The sequence below is a fragment of the Myotis lucifugus genome, unplaced genomic scaffold (assembly GCF_000147115.1).
Source record: "Myotis lucifugus unplaced genomic scaffold, Myoluc2.0 scaffold_366, whole genome shotgun sequence".
Taxonomy (NCBI): Eukaryota; Metazoa; Chordata; class Mammalia; order Chiroptera; family Vespertilionidae; genus Myotis; species Myotis lucifugus.
The window spans coordinates 586,198-598,235 of record NW_005871414.1 but is presented as its reverse complement, the minus strand read 5'-3'; the positions used below and the strand labels follow the sequence as shown (position 1 = coordinate 598,235).

Genomic DNA, 12,038 nt, shown 5'->3' with positions numbered 1-12,038 from the left:
TAATGAGAAGTAGGAATCCGGCCTCGGCGCTGAGTCCTGCCGCAGAGCTCCTCCGTGAGGACTGCCTTTCACGGCGCTGGCCCGGGCCCCAGGCAGCTTCAGGAGAGGCCAGGCACCACCTCCCGCTGTCCTCTCCCGCGGAGTGGTGTGGACAGCATCTCCTTCTCCGTGTGACAGGGCCTTGGCGTCCAGAGTGGTCGGGCCTGGGTCACAGAGGCCTGGCAGGCTGGTGCGGCTGGCCGAGCGACTGCCCCAGCCCCTGCCGAGGCCAAACTGGTACCGCGCGGCCCCACGTGAACCACATTGTCGGTGTAAATCTCCCAGCAGGACCCGCGGCCTCACGTGAATCCCATTGTTAATGTAAATTTCCCGGGATGGCTCCTGGCCCCACGTGAACCACATTGATCGTGTAAATCTCCCAGCGTGGCCCACGGTCCTACGTGAATCACACTGTTAGTGTAAACTGCTGGGCATGGCCCACAGTCCCACGTGAACCACACTGTTAGGGTATATCTCCCCACATGGCCCATGGCCCCACGTGAATCACACTGTTAGTGTAAATCTCCCCGCATGGCCCACGGCCCCACGTGAATCACACTGTTAGGGTATATCTCCCCACATGGCCCACGGCCCCACGTGAATCACACTGTTAGTGTAAACTGCTGGGCATGGCCCACGGCCCCACGTGAATCACACTGTCAGTATTAACTGCCGGGCATGGCCCACCGCCCCACACAGACAGAAACATCTTTTCCGAAACGATATGCCACGAGCTTAGGGCTCATCTCCCAGGAGCTGCCAGGCCAGCCTTTTCTTGGGATGTGCAGGGTTTGAAATCCTGCTGAGTTAGCCACGAGCTGCACACTGAGTTTGCCAGTTTTCCCAATAATGTCGTTTTTGTGGGTCAGCATCCAGCCCAGGATCCCAATGGCATGTAATTGTCCCGTCTCCCTAATTGGTCAGTTCCTCAGTCACAGTCTTTTATAACCTTGGTGCTTTGAAGGGTACTGGTCAGCTGTTTCTTTAGAATGTGCTTCAAGTTGAATTTGTTCAGAGGTCAGGCTCTCAATGTTCCTTTATTTGCTTTTTCATGTCTCGTGTACATAACATTATTTTTCTTTATTCAAATGCATCCTGTTTTGCAGACAGAAGTTTAACTCCGTATGGATAAGGTTAAAGTGCTATTTTAGGATCTTGTTTTTATAGTTTAAAAATATTTAATTTTCATTTGCACTGTGTTCTGTGTATGGTATAAGGTGTGGGTCTAAATTATCCCTTTTGTATCATTATTCTTTTACAGAGACATTTATTGTTATTGTAGGACAAAGTCACTTGCTGAATGAAGAATAAATATTGAGGAGTATTGTGTTATTCTTAGCACCTCATATAGTAACTTCTTATATGTGCTTGATTCTATTTTGGAAATATCAGTTCTGTGTTAGTGGTTCATTATTTCTGCCTTAGTTTGATATATGATGTTATAATTATCCTTTTGTTATGTTTTGAAATTTAAAATTTGGTAGAGTTGAGCCCATCATTTATATACATATATATAGGGTGTCCCAAAAATGTATACACACTTTAACAGCCGATAGCTCAATTTTGAAAATGAAATCTATTTTAATAAACACTGCCTTATAATTATTCAAAGTGTGTGTATACAATTTTGGAGGACACCCAATATATTTCTGTGTATGTGTGTAATTTCTTCAATTCCCTCCTTTGGCCTCCCTGCTTGCTTATTTTTCGAGATGAATTTCTGAAGTGAACATCTAGTGCTTTTGCCTGCTCAGCCACCCTTCCCCTTATTTTGGTAAGAAAATCCTTCTTTCTTGTGAAGAACTTATATGCTTTAGGTGAGGTTGCTCCTGCCTCTCTGGGGACAGCCGGTGGGCATCTGGCCCAGTCGTGATCAATCATAGTATCTTATCTCCCTGGTTGAAAGTGATTGGTTCCGGAATGAACACATAATCCAAGATGGGCCAATCAGAAACCTTCCTCTCTGACCACCCACTCCCCCAAATGGTTCCTAATTGGGACACTTTGTGCTGTGCTTGCTTAGTTGGAGGAGGGTCAGAGGCTAGCAAGAGTCAGTCATCTCACCCCCCACACGGAGAAAGCTTGCAAAAGAGAGAGAGAGAGAGAGAGAGAGAGAGAGAGAGAGATAAGAGAGAGAACCAGAGCTTGATGTCTTGAGTCCTGGATCCAGCCATATCTGAGGTTGACTTTATACTTTTGAAATAGAAATTCCCTTTTCTTCTTCTTCTTTTTTTTTTAAATATATTTATTGATTTTTACAGAGAGGAGGGAGAGAGTAGAGAGTTAGAACATCGATGAGAGAGAACATCGATCAGCTGCCTCTGCACATCTCTACTGGGATGTGCCGCACCCAGGTACATGCCCTTGACCGGAATCGAACCCGGGACCTTTCAGTCCGAAGGCCAACGCTCTATCCACTGAGCCAAACCGGTTTCGGCTCCCTTTTCTTCTTAAATTCAGTTTGAGTTGGATTTCTTTTACTTGCCACCAAAAGAGTCTTGATTAGTACAGTTGACTTGTCAAAGTCTCAGGTTTCTCCTGGGGATTTAAAATCTAGTAAAGACGACAATCTCCCTGGATTCATATGGATAATATCAACCCATCTCCCCAGCTCACAGGACCATATCCGTCTCCATCTTCACCCATTTGTTCCTATCAGTGTTTTAATGATTTTATTGGAATGAATTACGTTTTGAGTTAAATTAGCATCCATGTCATTTACTTGTTCAAAACATCACTTAGAACATTATCCCTTTTCACGACAGGAACGCCGCGACTTCTGTGGCCTTGGTTTGGGTCGAGCGTTCGGCAGCACGGCAGCCTGTGCTGCAGCCACGCACCACCCGGATCTGAAAGGCTGAGCACAGGTTTGCTTCCTTCTCGCGCCTCGTCTGCGGCGGGTGTGCCACAGTCCAGGACAGCTGCCCTCATGTGGGGACTGAGCGAGCCAGGCTGCTCTGCCTTGTGGCTCCTTCACCTTAACTGGAAGCCCCTGCACGTGCTGCTGGGGAGAGAGAGACGGAGGGTCCCCCGGGGCTTCTCATTGCCCCAGCCCAGAAGGGACCCTCATCCTCCTTCCTCCCTCATCCCACCGATCAGAACTAGTCACAGGGCCCTGCCGAAGGGGAAGGGGCCAGGAAGCCACGGGGGTGCCGGCCATGCAGGTGCTCTCGGCCTCCTTGGGTTTGGAGAGGCCTTGGTGGATGAAAGCAGACAAGAAATTCTCAGGAGTCATTTTGAAGTGGCAGGAGAAGGAGTAGACAGTATGGGGATGGAGAAGGGATGGGGTGTGAGAAAGTATGGGACCGAGAGAAGGGCAGAGGGCCTGGGGCGACCAGCCATGAGAAAGGGATGGATGTCCAGCGAGCTTAGGGGCTAAGAGAAATAACCAAGTGGAAACAGGGCGTGGAGGGGTCAGGTCCTGGCCAATGTGACAGAGTGAAACGATGGAGGACCGGGAAGATGATGATTAACTTGTATTGAGCGCTGGCCGTGCGCCTGGCTCTTGCCAAATGTTCTGTTGGTTGACTCAGTCCTCCCGACAGCCAGTGGTGCTGGTGCGATCGGACCCTCACGCAGCACAAGAAGCTCAGAGATGTTAGGGAGCTTGTCCAAGGTCACCCATCTGGCGAGTGGCAGAGCCACCCCCCCCCCCGCCCCAATCTGACATCCTGTGCCACCTGTCAAGATGTCCTTAAAGGGGAGACAGAAAGAGGGGGGAGGAACTGCCACCCCTTGAAATGTGCCAGGCCCTGAGCTAGGCACTCGATTCACTCACGTTCCAGGACCTGCCAGACACATGGAGGGGGCTCGATGCACGTGTCTCTCCATCCTGCTCCTTCCCGGACTTCTTGGGCCGAGGGCAGGCAGGTGGACCCCTGTACCCCATTTGGCCACTGTCTTTTGTCAAAGCTGTGAGGGGATGGAGCTGGGAGCCTCGTCCCTGGGGTCCACTCCACAAGGTCGGTGTGGGCCAGGCCACCTGCTGGCTGGGAAGGAGGAAGGGGGGACGAGGGGGAAGGCTGCTGGGCCTGAGCACACGGGCAGAAAGCTTCTGCGGACAGATGGGAAAGCTGAAGTGTGGGCGCTTTGCAAACATCCTCCCACAGCCCCCACCGGCAACGCTGCCAGGATAAATGTGTGGGCGGACGGGCGGGCGTGGGCTCCCCTCTGGCTTCCGCCACCTGCTGACTGTGTGCTTTGGGCAGGGGCTTTCCTCTCTAAACGCTGGATCTTTCACCTGTAAAATAGAGGCAAGGACAGTCCTGGGGGGAGAAAATGAGAGAGTTCATATATTCAGCCCAGTCCCCGGGCAAGGCGCTCAGTGTTCAGTAGACACAGATATCGTTACCTGCATCACACTGATAGGTCCGGAAAATGGGGTCCAGCAAGTTGGCCGGCTTGTGACAAATACTGACTGGCTGAGCTGGGGGTGCACTCCAGGCCTGGCCACAGAACTAGCCCTCCCCCAGGGCAAGCCAAGTGAGGTCAGGCACCCAAAAGGGAGAGTTAGGTGCCCGGTCCCATGGGAAGCCTTTCCTTGGAGGGGCGGGGGGAGCCCCACTGGGTTGGCTGTTGCCCAGGAGGGTTGCCGGGGCCCCTGACTGGGCAGTTCTTTCTGGGGAGCAGATGGGCACACGGACTGATAGGGCCGGCTTCGGAAAAACAAGCCAGTCCCGCGTCCTCTCTGGGTGAGCGCCAGCGACCCTCAACTCAGATAACTGCCACAGGCTGAGATGTGGGCAGTTCATCCCGGAAGCGTGAGGATCTGTTCTCGTGAAGCCAGGAAAGGGGGTGCCTTAAGGCAAGGCCCTGGGGAGCAAGGGGTGGGGTGTTGGTGGGTCTTTGGGGGCCGACACATCAAGTCCTTTAGGCACTGCTCGGCAGTAGGTCCAGTCCTGCAGGGGGCAAGAGTGGCACACGATGGTAGATTCGGACCTGTTGGCTGTACCCAGAGACTGCCGGGCTGGGGGGTTGGGGGTGACACTAGGGGTGGGGCCATGACAGTGTGCAGACGGTCCTCACCCCAGGATTCATGTCGGTCTAGTTGGCCTGAGTCTGTTTTTATAGGTGGAGGTGAATCCCTTAAGTTGAGATGGACAAAACACACTCGGAAGGTGAAACAGGTTCTCAGATCTCATGGCCAAAGGTCAGGATGGCACAGGGGCCTCCGATGAGCGTCTAAGAGCCAGGCCCCGCGCCCACAGGAAAAGGCAGGCTGTGCCGACAGCCGGCTCGGCGTGAACCTCCCCTCCCCAGGCGTTGCTCCGTGACGGCTCTCAGGTCCGTGACGACGACACTGACTTGTCATGGTGGAGCATTGCTGGCCTCCGTAATGCAGTCATCTTTACTGACACCCACTCACAACCTTTCTGAACACCTACTGTGTGCAGAGCCCTGGGCTGGGACTGGTAAGGGTGACCCTGTCCTCATAGCCCAGGAATTATGTAATATTGAGTTTGGCGAGGCCCCAGGAGCACGCACTGCAGAACAGGGGGTGGGGGAGGAGGCCCCTTTGTCCCCCCTCCCTCCGGGCTCTGTATTTGGTGCTGTGCACCCTTGAAGAGGGTGCCCTCCAAACCCAAACCCAAACCCAAACCCAAACCCAAACCCAAACCCAAACCCAAACCCAAACTCAGGTTGTGGTCCTGTGGGCGGGAGGGAATGTGGCCTCCGTGAGCACAGGGCTTGCTGCTCGTGGCCTCCGTTTGGGCAGGCCTGACGCCGGGGCTCCTCCTTCTCCAAGGTCTCCAGCTCCATGCGGGTCCTGCAGGCACAAATGCCAGAGGGTCCGGTGTCCTGCCCAGCTGACATCTCTGGGCAGGGTCAAAACTGTGGAGGGAGGAGGCAGGTGGGGGATGGGGATGGGAGGGGCTGGCCCTGGGAAGAGGCTGGGGGGAGGGAAGAGAGGGTTCCGCAATGATTCAACAAACATTTATGGAGCACCTGCGGAGTGCCCTGTGCCCTATTTGGCCCGTTGCCTTTTCTCAAAGCCGGAAGTGGGATGATCTGTGATTCTGGTCGCTGGGCCCACTTTGCCAGGTTTACCTGAGCCGAGCCACCTGCTGGCCAAGAAGGAGGGGCGGGGGGAGCGGAAAAGCCATTTGGGAATCAGCAGTGAACAAGACAGACTAAAGTCTCTGTCCTCACGGTGCTGACATTATTGTTAGGAGAGACACGCGATCAGCAAGTGGAATACATAACGTTAGATGGTGATAAATGGTGAGGAGGAAAAACAAGGCAGGGGAGGAGGGTAGAGGGTATGAGTGGATGTTGAGGTTTTAGATGGGGTGACCGAGGAGGGCCTGTTTAGCGAGAGCAGGCTGCGTGGCTCCCAGAGGGAAGGGCACCCCTGGCCGGGGACTAGCAGGTGGAAAGGCACTGAGGTGCGGCGTGCTTGGTGGGTGTGAGGAGTCCAGGCTGGAGAGCTGCGTGAGCGAGGGGGGCGGGCAGGGGGAAACAGGTCACAGGTGAAGAGGGAGTGGACACGGGACCTTCTCCGTCAAGGGAAGGGCTCTACTGGGAGCCGTGGAGGGCTCTGCAGAGGAAGGATAAGATCTGCCTTAGATTTTTAACAGGGTCATTTGGCCGCTCTGTCGAGAACAGACTGTGCGTAGGGCAGGGACAGAAACAAGGAGACCGGTTCAGAGGAGGCCACCCCAGGGTTCCAGATGTTTCATTTCCCACCGCACCCCCAGCACACGACCTGCTTCCGGCACAGAGCAGGCACTCAGCAGATACTTGCTGGTACTGAATGGTGTGGGGATTCGTGGTGTCCAGATGCTAGGAGCCCTGTAGGCCACGGGGAGGAGGTGTGGAAGGGCAGGTCCCGGTACTGCTGCTGGGGGTCTGGACCCAACAGGTGTCTGATGGGAAGAGGGAGCTGGGTTTGCAGTTTAGTCTGCAGGTAGTTCTGGGCAGCAGGGCTCGCTTTCTGTGTCAGGAATATTTTTGTCCACAAATAACAGAGACTGGCCAACGATGGCTTAACCAAAGAGGGCTTTATTTCTATTTACAAGAGTTCTGTAGGAGGAAGGTTGCAGGCATTGGCTTGGTCCAATGATGATAAGGTCAATGTCTTTGAGATTCTCTTGGCCTTTTTCTCTTTGTAGCGAGAGGGCTGCCGTGGCTCCAGGCATCACATCCCCAATCAAGGCAGGAAGAAGCTGGGACCCATGGCCGTCTCTTTTATCAGAAGAGCATCAGCTTTCCCAGAAGTTCCTGTAGACTTCCTCTTACATGTCACTGCCCATCCCTGGGCACGTGCTCACCCCGAGCTGCGAAGGGGCTGGAACAGGGAGGATCTGGATGGTTCTCAACAGTGGGAGGTGACTAGAGAGGCGTTGGGACTGACCACTGGGGAGTGAACGGGGGTGTCCACCGTGGCTCCACTGGGCCAGTGGGACTGAAGGTCCCTTCTACTTCTGGGGCCTTTGTCTCCGTGCCTTGCCGCCTCCCTGAAGCACCCCTGGCAACACCTGAGTGAAATCCTAAGGGGCCTATTCCAGGCTAGACACCCTCTCCTGCTTCTCTTCACATCTGAACAACACATCGACCCCGAGGTGGCTTCTCGGGGGGGAGCAGCGGTCTTTATGAGGGAGGGTCAGTCTTGAGCATCACCTCACCTGGCAGACATTTAAAACAGCGGCACCGCATCCTCAAGAAGACAGTCACTTCTGTGAGCCTTTTAGAGCCGGATTGCACACACACACCCACGCATGCACGCACGCGCGCACACACACACACCCATGCACACATGCGAGCACACACCCATGCACACATGCACACACACCCATACACACACCCATGCACACACACCCATGCACACATGCACACACACCCATGCACACACACCCATGCACACATGCACACACACACCCATGCACACACACCCATGCATGCACGCACGCAGCCTGTCGCTATCCACATTTCGGTTACCCTCAGAGTACACAGTCAGGAGTAAGACCGGGATGGCCTCTCTCCTGCAGGTCCCACTGTTGGCCAAGAATCCAGGGCATCGCCATGGCAGCTGTCTCTGGGTGCAAAGAAATGCTCCCCGTAAATGGTGGGCTTACAAAGCCAGAGGCAGGGTTTGCTCTTCAGGGGAGAAAGCAACAGGCCTGGTTTATTCTTTAAATCTTGAAAAATGGGAGCAAAAGGTGAAACCATTTGGTCTTGCGTGGGAGGGCTTTGGGGAAGCCGTGGGTGAGGTCCCTGGAGCTGCCCCGCGGGGGTTGGGGGGCACAGAAGCCAAGGGGGTGGGTCTCAGGTCCAAAGGCTGAAAATGGGGACTCACAGGGGCCAGTCCGAGAGGGTGGCAGTGGGGTCTGCAATCACTGTTTCTATTTCCAGAAACCTATCGGAAACCCCTGTGTATGTGCTCTCCATGGGCTTTAGGTAAAAAAATATATATATATTTTGGCTAGAATTGCACCACAACAGTGCGGTAGAAATGCAGATTGGAGGTGCTGGACTGTGAGATATCTGGTGAGAATCCGTCATAAACCTGGCACGACCTGCTAGGCTTTATTCTTCTCGGGCCTGGGGCCCTGGGTGGGCTGGACCCAGAGAGCCCTGAAGGCTGCAAGGGAAGGGGGAACCCCAGGGCACAGGCCCGAGGGACTTGGGGGGCAGGATGGCTTCAGGGGTGACGTTTCCAATATTTAGCACCCCTGGCGCTCCGGCCTTGCTGCTCAGTGTGGCCCCAGAGCTTGATGGAAATGCAGACTCTCAGCCCCACCCCAGAGCTGCTGACGCAGAAGCCGTAACTTAACAAGACCCCAGTGAGCCGTAGGCAGGATGGAGTCTGAGAGGCACTGCTGCAGACCCTGGGAGCAGGAAGGCTGAAGCCCTGGCTGGGAGTGCTTACGAGGCCTGGACCAGGGGGCCGGGGAGAGGGGGTGTGGGGGGAGGCTGGCAAACTCTAAGCAGCTGTCTTTGTTACTACCCTTCCCACCTGCCATGATGGGAGCCACCTGCGGGCTGCCCTGCCCTTCCTCACCAGAGACAACTGCACTTGAACCTTTTCCCCTTGGTTGGCTTTCAAGACAGGTGTCCTGAGATGCTCCGACTAGTTGCCTCACCCCTGGCTGCAGGTGAAACCGCGGGCAGGGAAATTCTCTGAGACCTGGGAGTGGAGCTGCCCAGAGACTCAGGGTCCCATGGGGGCCTGGGCAGAATGGAGGGCTGTCGGGCCAGGAAGGGCTGGGCGCCCCTGCAGGGAGGTGCCCTGTGAAAGTTTTCCCAGGTGGCTTCCTCTTGGGGCAGGAGGGGTGAGTGCTCAGAAGGAAACTCCTGCGAGCTTCGGGACCCCCAGCTCCCGGGGGTGGGGGGTGGGGGAGCGATAGGCAGGGCCTCTGGGACAGTGCAGTTTACAGGAGCAAGCATGACCGCAGCAGATGTCCCCAAACCTGGGGGCTCAGGGCTGCCAGATACAGAAGGGCTGGAGGAGGGTGTGGGGGCCGGGGGAGGGCTGCGGGGGGCCGGGGCTCCCCCAGCCAGCTCTACAGCACCCGCTCTTCACTCGACAGCGTGGTGATTCTCCGCAGGTTTTCTCTGACTTTAATGAATTCCGGGGCATGGTCCTCTTCCTTTTCCGGTGGTTTTTCCAGCTGAAGGAGAGAGGGGAGGCGTGAAGTGGGTGGGGCTAGGGGGATTCCGAGGCTCAAAAGCCACTGGGTTTGGACCAAGGGTCCTCTCTGGGGAAACAGAACCAGGGGCCAGTTTTGCCACCAGCCTGGTAGCTGGGGGGACAGATCATGAGACCAAGTTCCCCCTGTGAAGCTTCGTTCAAATTGCTCACCTCATTGGGCCTCAGCTCTCACATGGGAACGCTACCTGGCTCAAGGGCAGTTGTGATGATGAAATCAGCATCAACACGCAATGGATTGGGCCAATGAGGAAACAGGTTCAGGGAGGGGAAGCCACGGGCCCAAAGTCACCCAGCGAAGCGAGCGGCAGAGTGAGGGCTCAGGCCAGTGGTGGACTCACGGTCCAGCCCTCGTTTTGCTCAACTGGCCAGCTGTGGCCACACGCAGAGCTCTTCCTTGGGCCAACGGGCATTCTTAGGGGACGGCGGGCCAGGGCAGCGGGGCTGGTGTCCTCACTCACCTGGTTCAGCCTCTGCTGCCGCCTCAGCAGCTCCTGCTCAAAGGGACACTGTAGCCGCTTGGCCTCCAGCTCCTCCTTCTTCTTCTTGATGATCTGGTTCCGCCTGCGGTGCTCCAGGACGCGCTGCAGCTCGGGCTTGCTGTCCACACCCAGGCCCCTGGGGCGGGGGGAGCCGTCAGGAGACCCCAACTCCCCACCCTCCTGTCTCTTACTACCATTATCTCGTGCAATCCTCCTGGCAACCCAGGGTGTGGCATGTGGAACCCCCACTGTCCCTTATGCAGAGAAGGGGAGTGAGGCTCCTAGGAGTTCAGACACTGGTCCAAGTCACAGATACGACGGGGCTGAGTGAGGATTTGCACCCGGTTTATATTATCTCAGGTTAGTTTCTTGGGATATGTTCCTAAGGGTGGAACTGCTGGGTCAGTCTCCTTTAAGAGATTTTGGACGCATTTCCATCTGCCCCTTAGGAAAGATTCTCCAATTTATATTCTGTCCACAGGGTACCAGGGCATCAATTTCTCCCCACCATCACCACCCAACCCTATTGTATTTGTGAACCTGTTAGGCAAGAAATAACACCTGGTTTTCATTTGTTTCTTTGATTATTAGCATATCCAACAGCCTTTGACTTGTTTACCAGCTATCTGCACTTCCTCCTTTGTGAACTAACTATACCTACCTTTTGCTAATTTTTTCCTCGCGGATTTATGAGAGGTCTGTATATATTAATTTTTGTCTGTTACTTATATTGCAAATATCTCTGTTGATTTGTCTTTAGTTTTTTTTTTTTTTTTAAAAACTGTGGTAGTGGTTTTTGGCATTAAAAGGGATGACTCTAAAAGGCAACCAGAGAAATACTTCTGATATACTACGAGGAAAACAAACTCCACCACCGATACAAACTTATCTGCGGGAAGGTCCTTTGCACACAGCTGAAAACCAGAATGAGAATCCCAGCCCGCGCCAGTCCTAGAAGTGGCCAGGAGAGGGAGCTGCGGAGGCGCCGACGCCTCCATTCTGGCGCTGGTGAGCCTGGACTGTTTTCCAGGCCTGGGAGTGGACAGAGGCTCAGCTTCCCTCTTCCCTCTCCACATTCCTTCAATTGCGAGTCCTAGCCCTGCCCCAGGCCTGCCTCTCTCACTGCACCCCCAGCCCCCCTGGTCCATTCACGGCCCCTCCAGGGTTGGGATACTCCTGCTTGAGCCCCTTCCGGGGACTGCATGGTTCCTCTGGCCTCCCTCACACTTTATGCTCCAATCACACTGAGCGGTTGGTGTTTCCTGTCCAGTTTCCAGGTTCATCCATCTGCTGGAAACATACCCCATGGAACCACCCGTCCTACCCTCTGGCTATGCATCCATCCCCTCTCTAAGGGCAGGAACATTCCTTCGTGAACCCCAGGGTCTGGCTTAGTGCCTGGCCCATCGCAGGCGCTCAGTACAAGTATGTGGAGGTCAGGCACACAGCGGGTAGCTGGATGGGAGGACAGGGCTTTTGGACCTTCACAGTGTCTGTTGGTCACCATGTGGGGTACCCTCAGCCCTCCTCAAGCTCCCAGGAGCCCCAGGATTACCCCCAGGCCTGCCTTCCACGAGGGGCAGCCCCGCAGGCCCCAGCAGCCTGAGCAGGTGCTAGCCAGGCTGAGGCAGCCCAGCTCCGTCCCCACCTTCTGTGGTTCATGAGCAGCTCTCGGTGCAGCTCCTGATGGCTCCGCGAGGCCTTCACGGGGTTCAGCAGCTTCTTGGGCTTGATGAGCTCTGGGTTCCACTCTCTGTACTCGGGCCGGGCCATCAGGCCACCGATGTCTGCCCGTTCCCTCTGGATCTCGGAGTACATGGAGGCTGTAGAGGTGGGGAGGGGGGAGCTGGTCAGAGCAGGTCACACAC

General features: G+C 55.1%; 1 protein-coding gene and 1 long non-coding RNA gene across 6 annotated transcripts in view; both read right to left on the bottom strand.

Annotated features, from left to right (window-relative positions):
* Positions 1 to 7,019: 7,019 nt before the first annotated feature.
* LOC111828450 lies at positions 7,020 to 7,813 on the bottom strand. Its single transcript, XR_002832321.1, has 2 exons — positions 7,665 to 7,813; positions 7,020 to 7,327 (listed from the first exon to the last, which is right to left on the bottom strand). It is a non-coding gene; the product is annotated as an uncharacterized LOC111828450 (long non-coding RNA).
* A 317-nt stretch (positions 7,814 to 8,130) lies between these two features.
* Positions 8,131 to 12,038, bottom strand: part of FAM107A (family with sequence similarity 107 member A) — a 19,027-nt gene continuing 15,119 nt past the window's right edge. For all 5 annotated transcript variants that reach the window (XM_006101489.2, XM_006101492.3, XM_006101490.3 and 2 more), the window contains exons 2-4: positions 11,819 to 11,993; positions 10,150 to 10,306; positions 8,131 to 9,650 (exon numbers count right to left, since the gene is read on the bottom strand). In XM_006101489.2, the coding sequence (XP_006101551.1) occupies positions 9,543 to 9,650; positions 10,150 to 10,306; positions 11,819 to 11,993 (440 nt within the window). In that variant the 3' untranslated portion in view covers positions 8,131 to 9,542. The remainder of the gene's footprint in view (positions 9,651 to 10,149; positions 10,307 to 11,818; positions 11,994 to 12,038) is intronic.